We start from the raw sequence: 21147 nt of genomic DNA on the forward strand, positions 1-21147 counted from the left end.
CACCATCATTTAATTTAAATGTCTATGTTCTACAAGCATGCAACTCTAAAAGGTCAAGTTTCTATCAACTTCAAGAAAACTTCCTTCTATAATAGTCAAGATAGGTGAATTTGAATGTACAACAAAATCTCCCACATTAGAGAAACTGGAACATATACTAGACAAGAATGTTCTGAGGGTAACAAATGGGAAGGAGGACAAGTGCAGTGGCTCACACTTACAACACCAGCACTTTGGAAGGCTGAGCCAGGAGGATTGCCTGAGGACAGGAGTTTGAGACCAGTCTGGGCAACATAACAAGACCCTGTCTCCAGGAAAAATTTCCTTTACAAACGGGAAGAACATTTAAAATGCTGAGAATTGACAGGAGAGGGGTGGGGACACATGGTAGCCCTAAGGTGGGTTTGGGGTAATATGGGCCTTCATTTTACTATTATTTTTTTCAACAGCAAACATATTACATATGTGTACATATTACGTGTAGTCTTTTGTTTGCATGTATATTTCATATTAATGCATAATAAAAATATTAAATACCATATACTAATACATTTGAAACAAAACCAAAAGGGTTTTTGGAAAAACATGAAGTGACAAAATTAGCACAAAACACAGAAACTAGAAAAGACAAATAAAAGATATCGAAATGATAACCAAAAAGACCTCCCTCCCTCAAGTCTCCAGACTCAGATACTTTCCATGTGATTTTTCCACATTTTTGCCTAACTCCTGTCTTAGACAACATGTTCCAGAAAAACAGAATAAGGAAAGCTGTTCAGTTCATTTTATGACAAAGGCTGTAACATATTTCAATACTGAATAAGGATAATAGAAGAAAAGTAAACTAAAAGCTCATCTGGCAAAAACTTTAATAAGATTTTTAAATTACTGATTAATGATGAGGACTAGAACTAACAATAAAGTTTTTAACAAAAGAGAAAAAATTAAAAATTACACCTTAATACAATTTTGTTAAATATAGATAGAGCCTCAAAGGCAACATTCAAAAGGAAGTCGCCCTCCTTTTCATATCCTTAGTCCTGCTCTCCAGAGACAACGACCACGCAGTGTCTTCTAAATTCTTGCAGAGATTTTCTAATACATTTTTAGTTTTCTGTACAGTAAATAAGCCTCTTTCTTTAGTCTGTCTTACAATCAGTCATTAACTCTCTCCATAATTAAGAAAGTGTAATCTGGAATTTTAGCTGGTGGTTATGATCACCTCTGAGGACTGATGGGAGAGGTTCCATGGGGGCGTACTGTCCCCCTCCCTCAGGAAGCAAGCTAAAGTCCAACTGAAATGTGAGTTTAGGAAAAAACGTCCTATCATTTGTAAGAAGAGCGGACATTTATGGAATTCTTTTTATCCTGTCTCCGGTAAAAAAAAAAAAAATCGGTCCTTCATAACACTTTCTAGTATAGCTACTCCTTGTATCTCACCACAGCGATCCCCAACCCCCGTGCCGCGGGCAGGTATGGGTCTGTGGCCTGTTAAGAACAGGGACACACAGAGGCAAGTGAGCCTTATTGCCTGAGCTTTGCCTCCTGTCAGATCAGCAGCGCCATTACAATCTCATAGCAGCGGGAACCCTCTGATGAACTGCGCATGCAGGCGATTTAAACTGCACTCTCCTCGTGAGAATCTAATGCCTGATGATCTTGATAGACGCAACCCGGTAGACACGGTGAAGGTCCCAGAAGAATCGCCCACACGCCTGCCCACTGGGAGGAGGGGTGGAGCCTCGGGAAGATCACACCCTTTGCAAGGGGGAGGAGCCTGGCCTCTCCCGTTCCTGTGTGGTGACCCCGAGATTCAATTTGTGAGATGGGGGCCTGTTAACGGGAACCCCTCTGGCTTTGCTGAGTTTTTTTTTCCTTTTTGCCTAATAAATTCCATTTCCCCTCATCCTTCGAAGTGTTTTTGTTTTGTTTTGTTTTGTTTTGTTTGAGACGCAGTGTTGCTCTGTCACCCAGGCTGAAGTGCAGTGGTGCGATCTCGGCTCACTGTAATCTCCAACTCCCTGGTTCAAACGATTCTCCTGCCTCAGCCTCCTCAATAGCTGGGATTACAGGCGCCCACCACTACACTCGGCTCATTTTTGAATTCTTAGTAGAGACAGGGTTTCACCATGATGGCCAAGCTGGTCTCGAACTCCTGATCTCAGGTGATCCACCCGTCTAGGCCTCCCAAAGTGCTGGGATTACAGGTGTGACCCACCGTGCCCAGCCCAAAGTGTCTTAAAATCAATCACAACTCTGCCTTTGACTCAATAGACCAGCCAATAGTAACTTCAATGCTTTGCAAAGCTGCACTGACTGACTAGGCATGTTTTGAGGACAGGAGGAAAACGGACTGAAGTATATGTGAAATAAACGTGTGAAAATCAATTCTACACAGAGCCAATAAAATGAGTTGTATGGAAATTGAGAAGATGAAATAGCATTTTAAGGAGGGTCATTTTCTGTACCTGTCTGAAAGAGCAATCACTTTAGGTATGTTCATATTTAATTAGAAATACTACTCATTTGCACATTAGATTCCAACCTAACAATGAGCCAAACTACATCTTCATCAAATACAACATAAAAGTGAACACAAGATTTCTAACTAGTCCTTGTGTTATATTTATTAGACTAAGCCTAATAGGAAAACACTTCCAAAATTTCTTAACACACACATTTGCCTTTACAGTCTGACAATCAAGTACAAGGAGTTGTATCTTCTCTCATTTTTAAGTTCTAGCTCCTTATTTCCATGCCTAAAACTGAGAGGCTTATCCCTTAAAGTGGACAGGTATCATTAACTTCATTCTTTACTAATTTCCACTGCTCTAGGCTACCACTAAGGAGTAGCCCAACTTAAAATATGCATCAACCTAAATTAGGAAAAATAAATGCTTCACACAAAAACATCAATGACAGATTAGCATGAGCATTTTAAGATACCTACGGACATGAGGAAACACACAAATTTCAATTATTTCTATTGTGACAAAGTCACAGGTATGTACTAACACAATGTAATACTGCATGGTTCCATAGTTTGAAGCCTACATTCATAGCTGAAAGAAATTCTAAGTTTTAGTTAAAGCTTAGTAAAGATTTTCCCCCTCATCTGAATTCACAGACTCCAGGTTGTCTCTTTTATAAAAACTACTAATATAGGCTGGGTGCAATGGCTGATCCTTATAATCCCAGCATTTTGCAAGGCAGAGGCAGGAGGATTTGCCTGAGCCCCAGTAGTTCAAGAACAGCCTGGGCAACAGAGCAAGACCTCATCTCTATTTTTTTAAATAAAGTAATTTTTTTAAAAACTACAAATATAATTAGTGTTCACTGACTATGATTACTAAGTAAATGAACACAAGCATTCACGTTCTAGAACTATTAAGACTTCAACGAATATTTAGAGAGCACAGAAATAGAATTGTGGCTGTAGCTGGCAGGGGACAGATTAAAGTCCATGGATGTGGAGAATCCCTGATACACTCTAAGAAGTAATATCCAAGAAACACACTTTACCACTAAACTGGCTCCCAAAAGGGCCCTGAAGAAGTAGTGTAGTGGAGTTCCTTCAGTTATCCCAGCACAACATAATTTGCTCTCTGTGTCCTGAAGAGCCATAATGTACAAATGGCAATCTTAAGTATCTAAGATCATGTTGCTAAGTATGTTTTCTCTCTGCAATATATTTTTTTAACCTGTGGTGTTATTTATGTACTGAATCTTTAAGAACTATATCCAATGAAAAACTGATATACTCGAAGTACTGATAGTCTAAAGTGGTTAACTTCTTCATAAAACAATATAATAGTAGCTATCAATAGGCCTAAATTTATATTTTTTGGCTCAATAATCTCCTTAGAATTTATCCTAAGGAAAAAAAATACAGTAGGTTTTGAGATAATCAGTACATAGGTCATTAAGAACAGTTTCCAGAGTCAGATAAAGGCTCAAATCCTCACTCTGCCACATACTAGCAGAAATCAGGCAAGCTTCTTAATCTTCATATAAAATGGAGATAACACTTTCTTACAGTATAGTCACAAGGATGAAACGAGATGATGAATGTAAGGCACCTAAAAAAGTGTCAAGCATGTTAAGTGCCAACAAATGGTATCAGTAGAAAAATACTATGTTTAAAATCAGATTCACTGCTCATCATCTCTGTTAGAAGAAAACAATGTGAGCAGTATGGTTAAAGTTTGTAACACCAAAAGAGGGTCTGATCCGCTAGCATGGGATTCCACATAGCATGCTCCAAGAAGATGCATAGTCCCAGGACTATTGGATCCACTGGTTTTATCACGTATCTTGACTCAGAAACCAGGAGTCTAGTAAAATTTTAGAACAGCCTGCAAGAGGTACAGGTGAAGTACAAACATAGAGGCAATACTCTATGAATATGGGATTCCATCCTCCAAGACTCAGCATACTAATTGAATCAAAAATTTCCATATGGTACTATGTCCCCAATAGGACAAACCCATAGATCAAGGAATTAAGGAGAAGCAGCATGAATGGCCCCACTTATCATCACTCACAACAAAGACTCACTGGAGGACATTTTGTTTCCCATTTCTGCCCACAGGAAGCAAACACTTCCACCAGAGGACAAAGCAAGAGTTCCTACAGACACTAAAAACAGACACTAAGAGTTGGGTGTGGTGGCTCATGCCTGTAATCCCAGGACGTTGGGAGGCTGAGGTAGACGGATTACTTGGTCAGGAGTTCAAGACCAGTCTGACCAACATGGTGAAACCCCATCCCTACTAAAAATATAAAAAATCGGCTGGGCGTGGTGGCACATGCCTATAATCCCAGCTACTTGGGAGGCTGAGGCAGGAGAATCACTGGAACCCAGGGGGTAGGGGTTGTAGTGAGCCAAGATCGCACCACTGTGCTCCAGCCTGGGCGATACAGCAAGAATCTGTCCTCAAAAATAAATAAAATAAAATAAAATAAAATAGACACTATGGCTGCACTCTGGTTCCTTATAACCATGATCCAGCAGGAAAGAGAAGAGTAATTATCTTCGGAAGAGTAATTGACTCCCATCATCTGGAGGAGGTAGGATCGCTATTACACAATGGAGGCAAAAAGAAGTATGTGTGGTGAATCCATGTGATTCAGAAGATTCACTTAATCTTATTCACCTCCTTATATTTCCTTGCCCAATTGTAATGATAAATAGACAAATGTAGCAACCCTGACCTCAAATGAAGATGGTTATTAAGACCACAGATCCCTCAGGGATGAGGGTCTGGTCACGTTATCACTTAAGTTAATGAAGACCAGTATAGCTGGTAGTTGAGGGTGAACAGAATCTAGGAAGGGAGAGTGGAAGAGGGTAATAATTAGTATCAGGTGCCACCAGAAACCAGCTGCAGCAGTAGGGACTGTAGTTCATCGTATTAACCTCCTCTTTGTTTCCCCAAAGAAGAAAACCATGAGAATCCCAGAACAGCTGATCTCCAACATGTATGAAGAAACAGATCCAAGTGATGCAAGGAGTAGCCTGTGACGAACCACGACAAGGAGTGATATGTACTGTCCTAACTAGCTGCTAGGAATGATATTAGACAGCCTCCATTTATCAGTTCCCTTAGGCTTCCCTCAGCTGCAGAGGATCACCTTGCCCAAAGGTAACTTTCCCAGGGAAGTCCACATGCAATGACTGAACAGAGAGTAGGAATTAAACCCAGCCAAACATGTTAGCCCATAGTGGGACAATGCTGACAGGCCATATATGCTCCAAAGTTCTCCACTAGGTTGGCTAAGGCTTTACTGGGCCTGCATCTAGTTCAAACTCTTACCTACTCTCCTTTCCTTCCATGGGTATTTATCCCTATATATCCCAAATTTCATCTCAGCACCTGCTTCCAGATACTGCAACACATGGCTATTAGGCAGATTTGTATTAATTTAATACACTTAAGTAAAACTGGTATTCCAAGAATATACACCATGTTTATCTTGTTTCCCATACCTCCAACAGTTCCCAGTTTGATAAGTGCCATCATATATCACTGAATTGCTATCTTCAATGTCACATAGTAACTTATATATCTAACAGGAAATAACTAAATGATTTTTTTTTTTAAAGTTAAGAGAATAACCAGTGCACGAATGGCCAGTACAACTTACTTGTACTGAGGAAGGCTTCGGAACAGTGGTTACCACAGTAGTTCCTATTTGTGCCAATTTTTTAACAGGTGTCACTGCCACTTTCTTGATTAATTGTGAGCTAGAGTTCTTGGCGGTGGAGGGGAGCAAGATAACACAAAGTCATTAGCGTTAGTAATTTAAAATCAGTACTATAGTGAACATTAGAATACTTTATGACAGCAAATGTATTTGTTATGACTGGCATTATAACCTTATGTGTTTTATGCACATTCTGTACTACAAACCTAACTGAACTGATCAGCTGCCCAGATGACACTCATTTCATATTTCTAAGGTGGCAACTGATTCAATAAATAACCCATTTATCTGAAATTTCAAACTAAATAAATATTACAGTATTCAACATTAAAATATTAATCTTGACTCTGGTTCATACAGAAAAAATATAGATTCTTATGTAATATTTAATTATAAACAAAAACCTGCTAACCTCTATTCTCAACCCACAGTCGTTAAACCAAAATACAAAGGGAAGGAGTAGCTATTATTGACAGATATGGTAACAGAGAAAATGACTGTTTCAGGACCTAGAATCAAATTAGTAGGGCACAAAAATGAAAAAAACTGGCAGAAAATGATTATTACAACAAAAAACAATGCAATCTGTCATTACAATGAGCCTGAGTCATCAATAAAATGCTAAACTACATTCAGCATTTTTTATTTAAGTAAAATACCCATTTAAAAAAAAATATATATATATATATATATATTTTTTTTTTTTTTGAGACAGAGTCTCTCTCTGTCACCCAGGTTGAGGTAGAGTGGTGTGATCTCGGCTCACTGCAAGCTCTGCTTCCTGGGTTCACGCCATTCTCCTGCCTCAGCCTCCCGAGTAGCTGGGATTACAGGCGCCCACCACCATGCCAGGGTAAATATTTTGTATTTTTAGTAGAGACAGGGTTTCACCGTGTTAGCCAGGATGGTCTCGATCTCCTGATCTCGTGATCCATCCACCTCGGCCTCCCAAAGTGCTGGGATTACAGGCATGAGCCACCGCGCCCGGCTCCATAAAAATGTTTTTAACTCTATCAAACACGATAAGCTTCAGTTATCTACAAAGATCACCATGAATGTAAAATAAGTGGTTCTAACAATGCCAAGTTAATGAAATGCAGCAGATATCTGTAGTTCTTAAAGATAATTTCTATAAGATACAAATAAAAATGAATACTATAGGCCAGGTACGGTGACTCACACCTGTAATCCCAGCACTTTGGGAGGCCAAGGTGGGCAGATCACCTGAGGCCAGGAGTTCGAGACCAGCCTGACCAACATGGAGAAACCCCATCTCTATGAAAAATACAAAATTAGCCAGGTGTGGTGGTACATGCCTGTAATCCCAGCTACTCAGGAGGCTGAGGCAGGAGAATCACTTGAACCTTGGAGGCGGAGGCTGCAGTGAGCCGAGATCGTGACATTGCACTCCAACCTGGCTAACAAGAGCGAAACTCTGCCTCAAAAAAAAAAATTACTATTTTATCAAAAATTAAAATTAAAGCAGAACAGGGTAAGCACAGTGGCTTACACCTGTAATCCCAGCACTTTGAGGCTGAGGAAGGCAGATCACCTGAGGTCAGGAGTTCAAAACCAGCCTGGCTAGCATGGCAAAACCGTGTCTCTACTGAAAACACAAAAATTAGTTGGGCGTGGTGGCAGGCACCTGTAATCCCAGCTACTCGGGAGGCAGAACTATTATATTCTTTCCATTTAAGATGCAAATAGGCCAGGTGCGGTGGCTCACATCTGTAATCCCAGCACTTTGGGAGGCCAAGGCAAGAGGATTGTCACAAGCCCAAGAGTTCAAGACCAGCCTGAGCAACAAAGTGACACACTGTCTCTGCAAAAAGTAAAATTAGGCGGGCATGGTGGTATGCAGTTGTGGTCCCAGCTACATGGGAGCCTGAGGCATTACCTGAGCTCGGGAGCTTGAGGCTGCAGTGAACCAATTGAGCCATGTTCACGCAACTATACTCCAGCCTGGGAGACAGAGTGAGACCCTGTCTCAAAAAAGATGGAAAGGCCGGGCGCGGTGGCTCAAGCCTGTAATCCCAGCACTTAGGGAGGCCGAGACGGGCGGATCACGAGGTCCGGAGATCGAGACCGTCCTGGATAACACGGTGAAACCCCGTCTCTACTAAAAAATACAAAATACTAGCCGGGCGAGGTGGCGGGCGCCTGTAGTCCCGGCTACTCGGGAGGCTGAGGCAGGAGAATGGCGTAAACCCGGGAGGCGGAGCTTGCAGTGAGCTGAGATCCGGCCACTGCACTCCAGCCTGGGTGACAGAGCGAGACTCCGTCTCAAAAAAAAAAAAAAAAAAAAGATGGAAAGAACCCTCTGAACATTCCTTTGAGGACATAAAATCTGAATATGAAGACTGAATTTACTATTTTGGCAATTATCAGAGGACAAAACCAAAAATCTTTATTAAATTGACATACTCAAGGGAAGCTGACTTAAAAAGCTAAGCAGAATCATGTCTTACATTATTGTTTACTAGCAAACATATACACAACATTTATATGAAAATTACAGCTGAGAAAGAAAGATGAAAAATATTTATGGTATATTACCGGCACTGTACAGATTTTGACTGTTTGAGGATTCGCTGGTACTGCTGGCCTTGAGGTTATGTTACTTGTCGTCTCGGCTCTTGTTACAGCTTGCTGAGGAGATACCAACATCAACTGACCACTGTTACTTTTAATCAACACGGTTCCTATATTTAAAAAAGGAAAAAAAAGTGAGCTCTGAGCCAATAAATACAGCATAACCATCACATATTTTCTTCTCCCATTTCTTTCAACACTTTAAAATGATGTCTTCAGTACATAGTGAATTTCATGTCTGCTACTTATATACAAAAATGAACAAATGTTTTTACTCCAAGCTATTTAAAAATGTAAAATCTATGAATACAATGAGATGTTCCTGAAGAAAGCAAAACACTTTTCCTTCATGACATCAAAACTATCTATAAAGCTACAGTAATTAAGATGGTGGGGTTAACGGCATAAGACTGAATAAGCTGACTACTGGAATAGAATAGAGAACCCCCAAATCAACTCATGCAGATATGTCATATCACATTTTCCTAAAAGGCTCTGTAGATTCACGAGGAAAGGAGAGACTATTCAGTAAGTGGGGCTGGTCAATTAGCTGGTCTATATGGAAAAGATAAAATTTGAGAAAGAAAAATATATATAAATGTGAGCCCTTTAAAATTATCTCCCCCAGAGAGGCATTAAAATGAGACAGCAATTAGGTCTTACTCCCCTTTGCTATGTAATCAATCCTCTCTTGAAACTGCTTGCTGTAGCCACAAGTAACTTTAAAGTAACCTAACAACGCCACATGCCAGATAACATAAACCACACTCTATAGTTCAACAAGGTATAACCAATCAATGTTATTTCTGCAAACCAATGAGGATTCCTGACAAGTAACTCTTTTTTTTTTTTTTTGAGAAGAGTCTCGCTCTGTCGCCTAGGTGGCTCACTGGGCTCATTGCAACCTCTGCCTCTCGGGTTCAAGAGATTCTCCTGACTCACCCTCCCAAGTAGCTGGGATTATAGGCATGCATAACCATGCCCGGCTAATTTTTTTATATTTTTAGTAGAGATGGGGTTTTGCTATGTTGGCCAGGCTGGTCTCAAACTCCTGACCTCAAGTGATCCTCCCATCTCAGCCTCCCAAAGTGCTGGATTCCAGGTGTGAGCCACCACACCTGGCTGACAAGTAACGTTTTAATCAACCCACTCTTTATCCCCTTTTTTGCTTTTAAAAACCTGTTTGTTACAAAGGCACTCCCCAAGACAATTTGTGTGTCCTGGGAAGCTGTACTCAACGCTGGCCCAAACAAACTCACTATATTAATTTTGCCTCAGCTTCTTTCTTTTAGGTTGACCTTTCAGATGCCTATTTCACACATATTCACAAAAACCAGGTGCATTAAGAATATAAAAGTAAAAGGTAAAGATTTTTAAACTCTTAGACAACGTAGAAAATTATCTTTCTGCATGCCTGTAGTCCCAGCTACTTGGGACAATCGCTGAGGCAGAAGGACAGCTTGAGCCCAGGAGCTCGAGGCTGCAGTGAGCTATGATCGTGCCTACACTCCAGCCTGGGACACAGAGCAAGAACCTGTCGAGAGAGAGAGAGAGAGAGAGAGAGAGACAGAGACAGAGAGACAGAGAGACAGAGAGACAGAGAGAGAGAGAGAGAGAAAGGACTTTCTGAAATTGGGATAGGGAAGAATTTCTTAAAGTTTGATAAACTCAACTATATTAAAAGTAAAAACTGTTACTCAGCAAAAGACACCATCAGGTAATGAAGTAAAATTTTGGTTCACATATATTCAAAGGATGAGTATCCAAAATGCACAAAAGAAACACAGACGCCAAGGACAGGGAAAGGTAAATTAAGACCACACTGAAATATCACTTCCTATCTACATAGACGAGCAAAGATTAAGATGACCAATGGCAATACCAAGGGTTAGAGAAAAGTGTATCAACAGGAATTCTAATATGTTGGTGGTGGCAGTACAATTTGGTACAACTAACTACTTTCTTCAATTTTACATGACTGTGCAAAATTTATTTCCATTTGCGTATCCTGTAACTCAGTATTTCTAACCTAAAGTAATTCTTGGCCAGGCTTGGTGGCTCATGCCTGTAATCCCAACACTTTGGCAGGCTAAGGCAGGAAGATCTCTTGAGACCTGGGGCTTGAGACTACCCTGGGCAACAAAGTGAGACCCTGTCTCTACAAAAAAAAATTTTTTAATTAGCCAAATGCAGTGGGTGTGTGCCTGTAGTCCCAGCTACTCAACAGACTGAGGCAGGAGGCTCACTTGAGCCCAGAAGTTCAAGGATGCAGCAAGCTATGATGGTGCCACTGCGCTTCCGCCTAGGTGACACAGCACAACACTGTGTCTTAATATAAATAAAATCTTTTTTAAAAAGTCTTTTGTGTAAAAAGGAGGCACAAACAAAAATATTCATAGCTGGAGTTCCATTTTCAGAATGGTGGCAAGAGGATCTCTACAACCCTGTTCCCCAGTAAAATAGGCGTAACTGGTGAAAATTATTTTTATAAAACAACCATTCAAAGTTTTTGGAAACTGGCCAGGCATGGTAGCTCACACTTGTAATCCCAGCACTTTGGGAGGCCAAGGCAGGCAGATCACTTGAGGCCAGGAGTTTGAGACCAGCCTGGCAAACATTGTGAATCCCCGTCTCTACTGAAAAAGACAAAAATCAGCCGAGTGTGGTGGCAGGCACCTGTAATCCCAGCTACTACTCAGGAGGTTGAAGCATGAGAATCACTTGAACCTGAGAGGCGGAGATTACAGTGAGTCGAGATCGTGCCACTGCACTTCAGCCTGGGCGACACAGAGAGATTCTGTCTCAAAAAAAAAGCGTTTGGAAACTGTCCTAAGGCATACAGAAAATGACTACAGTTATTGGAGATCTGCTAAAACTCAGTAAGAATAACAAGAGTATGTGGCCTTTGAGCTGCAACCAACTCCCCTCTTTCCCTTCTCACCTCAACATGACAGAAATTCCATTCCAGGGAGTGTGGCCAAGAACACAGGCAGGGCTCCCTCTCTCCTAACCTCCCAATCTAAGGCTATGTATGGTATCTTCCTGGGAGGAGCAGGTCAGTTGCATTTCCCATCTACCAATCCTCACCCCCATCCCAGCTACATACTGAAGAGGATAAACTTGAGACAGGTGCATCCTAGAGGTTCAAGTCTCCCTTCTTTCACCCATTCCCATTCATAAAAGGAAATCTGTCCTTCAAGGACAGCACACTGGAACACTTAGAACTCAAGTGTCTCATCTCAGCTCTTTCATAAGGTGGAGGTTCCATGTTGAGAGAGGTGAGCAGAAAAGACCTGAGTACTGCCCACACCCAGTACCCTATTCCTAGAGCAGGGACATTACTCAGAGAGAAGAAAGCCACAGTCCCGACCTCTGCTCCCAATATCTCCCTAAATGAAATGTCTTTACGTTAAACAGAGTGGAGAAGTTCAAGGCTAAAGGCACCCTCAAATACAAAGTAGCAATTAAGAGGAGGCTGTAGCTCCATGAGACATACAAGCTAAACCATAAGTCTACTAGTTTACCAGAGAAAACCAAAGAAACAACTAAGAAGGGTCCTCCTTGGGTCAGAATAAACCTCAAACACTGGCCTAAAAAAATTACCTCTGTAAAGGAGCCCAAATTTAATTGGATCAGACTGTGGAACAAGTTAGGCTCTAGGGCATTGTTGAAAACAACAGGGCAATCAGCTGGCAATGAGTGGATCCTAATAGCCAGATGTGATACCAGCATAAGCAGACAGCTTAACAGAGACATGAGACAAAGAGACAGAGAGTCCTGCTAAGGATGACAGTGCTCATGTTCAAGGATGTGCCCTCTAAAAAGCAACATCAGCAGCTGCTGATTGTAGCAAAAGGAGACCTCACTAAAACAGTCCACACAGACATTTTTAAAAAATCAAAAAACAGTAACACACCCAATGGAGTGGGGACCAGTATTAAGAGTTGCTACACTATCGTTAACAACTATGACATGTAAAGAAACAGAAAAGTGTGACATAAACACAGGGAAAAGCAGGCAACAAAAAATCACCGGTGAGGCAGACTAGATGTCAGATTTAATAAATGTCAGAGTAACAATTATAAGTATATTCAAATGAATAAAAGGAACCATACTTAAAGAAGTAAAGGAAGGTGTAATACATCTATAGTATCACTAGAGATAAATATTATTTTTAAAAAACAGAACCTCTGTCACTACAGTAACAAATTCACAAGAGATTCAAAAGTAAACCTGAACTGGCAAAAGAAAGATCAGCAAACTTGGAGATAAATCTATAGAAATTATGCAATCCAAAGAACAAAAAGAATGATGAAACATAAACAGATTCTCAGAAAACATGGAACACCATTAAAGACACCAACATAGGCATAATTTGAGTACCAGAAAGAGAGGAGAGAGAGAAAGGAACAGGAAAAAAAAAAAAAAAATCAAAGAAATAACAGCTGAAAGCTTCCCAAATTTGAAGGAAAATAATACAGACATCAAAGTAGCTCAAGAAACCCCAAGTAAGGTAAGTGCAAAGAGAGCCACACCAAGACACACAGTAGTAAAAATGTTCAAAAACAAAGAAAAGAGGAAGGCAAAGACATTTAAAATTTAAAAACAGGCTGGCACAGTGACTTACACTTGTAATCTCAGCACTTTGGGAGGCTGAAGCAGAAGGACTGCTTAAGTCCAGGAGTTTGAGACCAGACTGGACAACAAAGCAAGACCCCATCTCTAAAATTAAAAAGATAAAAAAGTTTAAAAGGTAGCCCGGTGTGGTGGTGCACACCTGTAATCCCAGCTACTTGAGAGGTTGAGGTGGATCACTCGAGCCCAAGAATTCAAGGTTGCAGTGAGCTATAATCACACCACAGCACTCCAGCACAGGCGACAGAGCAAGACCCTGTCTCCAAAACAATTAAAAAAAAAAAATTTAAACTGAGAAGATTCATTAGTAGCAGACAGTCCATACAAAAAACACTAAAAGAAGTTCTTCAGGCTGAAAACAAGTGACCAAGGCAGTAATTCAAATTCACGTGGAAAAAACAAAGAGCACTGGTAACTATGTAATTTGGCAGTATGAATGCATTATTACTTCTCCTTTCATAATTGGTTTTAAAAAACTATTGTATAGAACAATATGTATAGAATTATATCTTTGGAAATTTAACATATAGGAATGTAAAACTGTTACAAATAGAAGCACAGAGGAAATAGGTGGAAGAAAAGCTGTATTGTACTAAGAAAGGTACTTCAGATGGTAGCTCAGAAGCAAAGGAACAAATGAAGAAAATCCAGAAAAGACAAATAAGGTAATGTAACAAATGATATAAACATGTCCTTGCTCTCTCCTTCCCTCAGCTTTTTTGTTTTTTGTTTTTTGTTTTTTTTTGAGATGAAGTCTTGCTCCATCACCAGGCTGGAGTGCAGTGGTGCAGTCTTCTCGGCTCACTGCAACCTCCAACTCCCTGGTTCAAGTGATTCTCCTGCCTCAGTCTTCTGAGTAGCTGGGATTACAGGCACACGCCACCAGGCCCAGCTAATTTTTGTATTTTTAGTAGAGTTGGGGTTTCACCATGTTGGCCAGGATGGTCTCGATCTCCTGACCTCATGATCTGCCCGCCTCGGCCTCCCAAAGTGCTGGGATTACAGGCATGAGCCACTGCACCCTGCCTCAGTTTCTTTAAAATACATAAAATTATGTAACATAATCATTATAATAAAGTATAGCTGGGTTTGTGATATAACTAGATGCAAGGTATAAAGTAATAATTACATACACACACACTCACAAACACACATGCAGAGGAAAGCCGGAAATGAGCTTAAAGAGAGGGCTTCTTTGTCTCACTGAAATAAGTTAATATACACATGAAGGAGATTCCAATGAGATTCATCTTGTAAGCCCTAAAGCAACCTCTAAGAAAAACAAAAACATGTTGAAAAAATTACAAAGGATAAGTGTTACCCTAGGGAATATTTGCTTAATACAAAAGAAAGCCGGAAAAGTATAGAGGAAAAAGTAAAAGAAACATATAGGAAACAAAAGTAAATGGCTGGCCTAAGTCCAACTATAGTAACATTAAATGTAAATGTGAATGTACAAAATAATCCAATCAAAAGGCAGAAAGTGTTGGGTGGGACAAAAAACAAAATTCAGCTATATGCTGCCTACAAGAGACATACATTAGACTCAAAGATATAAAAGAGTTGAAAATAAAAGACATCATACAAATAGCAACCACAAGAAAGCTATAGTGGCCATACTAATATCAAAATAGACTTTAAACAAAAGATAAAGAAGGGCATTTTGTAATGCTGGGGCTAACAGATCAACACGATGTAACATTTTAAGCACATATACATCACACACAGAGCCTAAAATATATGAAGCAAAAAGTGATAAAAGGAAAAATAATTCAACAATTGCTTGGACACTGCAATGCCCCACTTTCAATGAAGAATAGAACTAAACAGAAAAGCAGCAAGGAAATCAAACACTTGAAAAAACTACAAACCAACTAAACCTAACTCACATCTATGGAGTGCTCCACCTAACAAAAATAGCATTCTTAAGTGTATGCAAAACATTCTCCAAGACAGACCATATACTAGGACACAAAACAAACCCCAATAAACTTTTAAAAATTGAAATTATATTAGGTTGATGCAAAAGTAATCACAGTTTGCCACTGAAAGTAATGGCAAAAAAACACAATTACTTTCGCACCAACCTAATACAATGTATGGTCTCCACCTACAATGGAATGAAATTAGAAAACAGTGACAGAAAAAAAAAAGTGGGGTAGCTCACAAATACGTGCATAATAAACACATTTCCAAGTAACCAATGGGTCAATGAGAAAATCACAAAGGAAACTAGAAAATACTTTGAGATGAATGAAAATGAAGATACAACATACCAAAATCTATGTGACGTAACTAAAGCACTATTTAGAGAAAAATGTACAGCTAATAAATGCCTGTCTTAAAAAGGAAGAAATATCTCAAATCACTAACAACCTTTCCCCTTAAGACACTGGTAAACGAAGAGCAAAATAAAAACGAAAGCAAGCAGAAGAAAAGAAATAATAAAGATTAAGAGCAGGGGTAAATACAGAACAGAAAAACAACTGAGAAAAATCAACAAAACCAAAAGATGGTTCCTTGGGAAAAAAAATAAACAAAACTGACAAACCTTTATCTAGAATGACTAAGAATAACAGAAAGACTCAAACTATTCAAATCAGGTGTGAGGCCAGGCATGGTGGCTCAGGTCTGTAATCCCAGCGCTTTGGGAGGCCAACGCAGGCAGACCATTTGAGGTCAGGAGCTCAAGACCAGCCTGGCCAACATGATGAAACCCCATCTCTACTAAAAATACAAAAAAATTAGCCGGGCATGGTGGCACATGCCTGTAGTCCCAGCTACTCAGGAGGCTGAGGCAGAAAAATCACTTGAACCCAGGAGGCAGAGGTTGTAGTGAGCTAAGATCATGCCACTGCACTACAGCCTGGGCAACAGAGCGCAACTCCATCTCAAAAAAATAAATTAACAAAATAAAATCAGGAGGGGGGCATAAGTATTATTATACAAATAAGGATTATAAGGGAAGACTATAAACAATTATAAACTAATAAATTAGACAATTTAGACGAAACAACTTCCTAGAAACACATAAACTACTGAAACTGACTCAAGAGAAAAACAGACAACCTGAATAGGCCTCTAATGAATGAAGATATCGAATCAAAAGAGTATCTGCAAGAAAAGCCCAGGTCCAGATGACTTTACTGGTCAATTCTACCAAACATTTAAAAGAAAATTTAATGTTAATCCTTCACAAAGTTTTCCAAAAAATAAAAAAGTGGGGAACATGTCTCAACTCATTCCATAAGGTCAGTATTAATGATACCAAAAACAGACAAGGACATCATAAGAAAACCACAGGCCATCCCTTATGGATAGAGATACAAAAATTCTCGACCAAGTACTAGCAAAATGAATCCAGCAATATTTTATATGCATTATATGCCATGACCAAGTGATAATTATTTCAAGAATGCAAGGGTGGTTTAGTATCCAAACATTAACTACTATAAAACACCCTATCGATAGAATGAAAGACAAAAATCACATGATCATCTCAACAGATGCAGAACAAGCATTTGACAAAATTCAACATGACTTTCTTTCAGATAAAAAGACCCCCAAAAAAAGAGAAACAGAAATTTCCTCAACCTGATAAATGGATTTACAGAAAACCCACAGATAACATCATACTTATTGTGAAAGTCTGAATTTCTCCCTAACATCAGGAATAAGACAAGGATATCTAAGATGAAGGATAAGACAAGGATGCGCACAATCACTATTTTTGTTCAACATTATACTCAGCGTTCCACCAAGGGGAACCGGGCAAGAAAATGAAATAAAAGGCATTCAAAGCAGAAGGGAAGGAGTAAAACTATTTACAGATGGCATGATCTCATAAGATTCCACAATCTCAGTGGATGCCTAAAACCTCAGACAATATGGAACCCTACATATTATGTTTTTTCTATATATACATACCTATGATAAAATTTAATTTATAAATTACACACAGTAACATATTTGCAACACTAATAATAAAATAGGATAAATAATAGTAAAATAGAATTTAAAAATATGCCACCAGCATCACCACTCTTGTAAGCTATGGGGCTCTTATTAATTAAAATAGGGTTACCTGAACACAAAACACTATAATACTGTGTACTGTAACAGTCAAGAGGGCTCATAAGTAACTAACAGGCAGGTAAGTATACAGAGCATCAATACACTGGACAACGGGATGATTCACATTTCAGGCAGGATGCAGCAGGATGGAGACAGATTTCATCACAATACTCAGAATAGCACACAATTTAAAACAAATTGTTTATTTCTGGGATTTTCCACTCAATATTTTTGGAGGCAGTTACCATGGGTAAATGAGACCATTAGATAAGGGAAGAGGAACTACTATATATAGAAAATCCTAATGAACCCTCTAAAAAACTATTAGAATTAATCAATTTAACATGGTAGCAGGATACAAGATCAATATTCAATAATCAACTGTATTTTTATACACTTGCAATGAATAACCATAAATGAAATTAAGAAAATGATTCTATTCACAATAGCATCAAAAAGAATAAATATACTTTAAAGATAAATTTAACAAAGCACAAAACTAACACTATGAAAACTACGAAATGTCTTCATACTTTAATTACTTTCAACATGTGAAAAACACATTGAAAAATGTATGTTAAAAGTAATAACAGAAGATCTAAATAAATGAAAAGATATCCATGTTCATGAATGGGTAAACCTCAGACCTACCTCACTGGATTGTTAAAGGAACCAAATGAGACAATATATGTGAGAGGATTTTTGACTTTTTTAGCAGGTAGCTATTAATGCCAAGAGGTCCACAATTCAAACTTTTCTTCAACTAAGTACTGAAAACATCACTAGGAGGCAATATTAGAATAGCTGTAGACAGACAATGCTGAGAATAAAATAACCAGCTCATCTTCAGACCAAAGTGTTTTCAAGATGCAAAACACTCCTTTTGCAACCTTAACCAATTATTTATCTCAAAGGCCCAATTCCAATGAGAAGCAACAATATAATAGAGAGCACTTAAAAACAAAGGGAAACTGAATGTTAGTTTCTTCTCTGAAGACCAGTGACTAAGTCTCTTTGAATCCAATCCTGATAAATATCTGAGACTCACTTTTTCCAATCATAAAAAAATTGCCTGTTTATTCTACAGGCATGTTGACAGTGTGTAATCATATATTAGATTACATAGCACCTTTCCTCTATAAATATCAAACTATTAAAGTGTAACGTGGTCCAGTGTCCACTCTCTACTTGGTACATGATTTAGATACTCGACCCTTCAGCCCAGTGAACTGCTACATCCCAACATCCCAAAATGCCAATTTCTTGGTGGCAAGCTGATCTGAATGGAGGTTCTCTGATGTCTCCACATTCACAGCATTTGTAAATACTGCCCCTGAAAAAATAGCAGATCCTTACAAATCTATCTATTACAAATTAATACATATACAAAATGCCTCACTAGTCAGCTTTTAGCCTCTTTTCAAATAGTCCAGGATTAGGAAAATGGAGATTTGTTTGTGTCACTCTTTCACAAGCAGACCAGGAATATAAGTCCTTCCTCAATGTGGAACCAAACGTGCCTCCCATTAATATCCACACAAAATAAGCCCACTCTCATTTCCATAGGACTAGAAACACTTAGATGTGGCTAACATATGCTAAGTTGTCTCCTTCCTCAGGCACTACAGGCCAAATTTCTTCCATTTTTCACGTCACAGTTTTCCTTACTAAGAGCTTAAGGTCACTTAAATTTCCCTCATTTCCTGAAGTGAATAAATAAAAGAAAAAATTAAAGCAATGAAGAAGTTTATATCCCAGGTCATGCTATTAGTTATGGTATATCTCCCCTATCCTCCATTTACACAGCTGATTTGCCAAAATTGAGCTTCTATTTATCTCTATTCAATTTCATTTTTTAAGGGTAGGTTGTTGGATTTCAGGTGATTTTTACTTTCTTCTTTTTACTTTCCGTATTTGTTGGGTTTCTTTATATGTATGTATTATTTTACAAAAACAAGTTTGTTAGACAAAAACTAAACCCACAGAATATCTACCCTATTTACTATTGCATCTATGGCATTTAGCATAGAATCCAGGATATAATTAGCACTGATCATGTTGGTAATCTCAGCACTTTGGGAGGCTGAGGTGGGTGGATCGTTTTAGCTCAGGAGTTCAAAACCAGCCTGGGCAAAATGGTGAAACCCCATCTCTACAAAAAAAAAAAAAAAAATTTTGAGATGGAGTCTCACTGTCACCCAGGCTGGACTGCAGTGGCATGATCTCGGCTCAATGCAAGCTCCGCCTCCCAGGTTCACGCTATTCTCCTGCCTCAGCCTCCCAAGTAGCTGGGACTACAGGCGCCCACCATCACGCCTGGCTAATTTTTTGTATTTTTAGTAGAGACGGGGTTTCATCGTGTTAGCTAGGACGGTCTCGATCTCCTGACCTCATGTTCCACCTGCCTTAGCCTCCCACAGTGCTGGGATTACAGGGGTGAGCCACAGCGCCCAGCCCCAAAATTTTTATAATTAGCCAAGCCTGGTGGTGCCTGCCTGTGGTCCCAGCTACTTGGGAGGCTGAGACAAGGAACACTTGAGCTCAGGAGTTTGAGACTGCAGTGAGCCATGTTCGAGCCACTGCACTCCAGCCTACGGGACAGAGTGAGACCCTGTTTCAAAAACAAACCAACCAAAATAACTGGCCGGCTGCAGTGGCTCATGCCTGTAATTCCAGCACTTTGGGAGGCCAAGGCAGGCAGATCACAGAAGGCCAGGGGTTTGAGACCAGCCTGGCCAACATGGTGAAACCCTATCTCTATTAAAAATACAAAAATGAGCCAGGCGTGGTAGCATGCGCCTGTAATCCCAGCTACTCAGGAGGCTAGGGCAGGAGAATTGCCTAAACCCAGGAGGTGGAGGTTGTAGTGAACTGAGGTCACACCACTGCACTCCAGCCTGGGTGAAAGAAAGAATGAGACTCTGTCTCAAAAAAAAAAAAAAAAATTAAAGTGCTGAGTTCATAATATAGAAAGTCATCACCATATAATAAGTGAATATCAGGATATAAAAGTGATATCACAGAATTCCAAGTATGTAAAAGTAGACAAAGTGTGCACACATTTTTTTTTTCCAAAGAGACAAAAATATTTTGGGAATTAAATGTTCCGTATCTTAATTTCATTGGTGCTACACCTTTATTAAATGTTTCAACACTCATTTCACTGTAAATGGGCTCCTTTTTTTTTTTTTTTTTTTTTTTTTGAGAGAGAGTTTTGCTCTGTTGCCCAGGCTGGAGTGCAGTGGCACAATCTTGGATCACTATAACCTCTGCTGCCAGGTTCAAGCGATTCTCATGCCTCAGCCTCCCAAGTAGCTCAGACTACAGGCATGCACCACAATACCTGGCTAACTTTTGTGTATTTTTAGTAGAGGCCAGGTTTTGCCATGTTGGCCTGGCTGGTCTCGAACTCCTGACCTCAAGTAATCCACCTGCCTTGGCCTTCCAAAGTGCTGGTGCAGCTGGACGAGCCGTAGGCAAAACCTCTCTGACACCGAGTTGTAGAAGGAAGGGCTTTATTCAATTGGGATCATCAGCAAGTTATTGCCTTAAAATCTGAGCTCCCCAAGTTTCTGTCCCTTTTAAGGGCTCACAACACTAAAGATTTCATATGAAAGGACTGTGATTGATTGAGCAGTC

The 21147-nt window shown here is 39.5% G+C and overlaps 1 protein-coding gene across 1 annotated transcript in view; it reads right to left on the bottom strand.

Moving 5' to 3' along the window:
* TAF4B (TATA-box binding protein associated factor 4b) overlaps positions 1 to 21147 on the bottom strand; it is a 166194-nt gene that overhangs the window by 122350 nt on the left and 22697 nt on the right. Inside the window, exons 2-3 of the mRNA XM_015121709.3 lie at positions 8764 to 8909; positions 6148 to 6255 (exon numbers count right to left, since the gene is read on the bottom strand). Of these exons, the coding sequence (XP_014977195.1) occupies positions 6148 to 6255; positions 8764 to 8909 (254 nt within the window). The remainder of the gene's footprint in view (positions 1 to 6147; positions 6256 to 8763; positions 8910 to 21147) is intronic.

Source organism: Macaca mulatta, chromosome 18, assembly GCF_049350105.2.
Source record: "Macaca mulatta isolate MMU2019108-1 chromosome 18, T2T-MMU8v2.0, whole genome shotgun sequence".
Lineage (NCBI taxonomy): Eukaryota > Metazoa > Chordata > Mammalia > Primates > Cercopithecidae > Macaca > Macaca mulatta.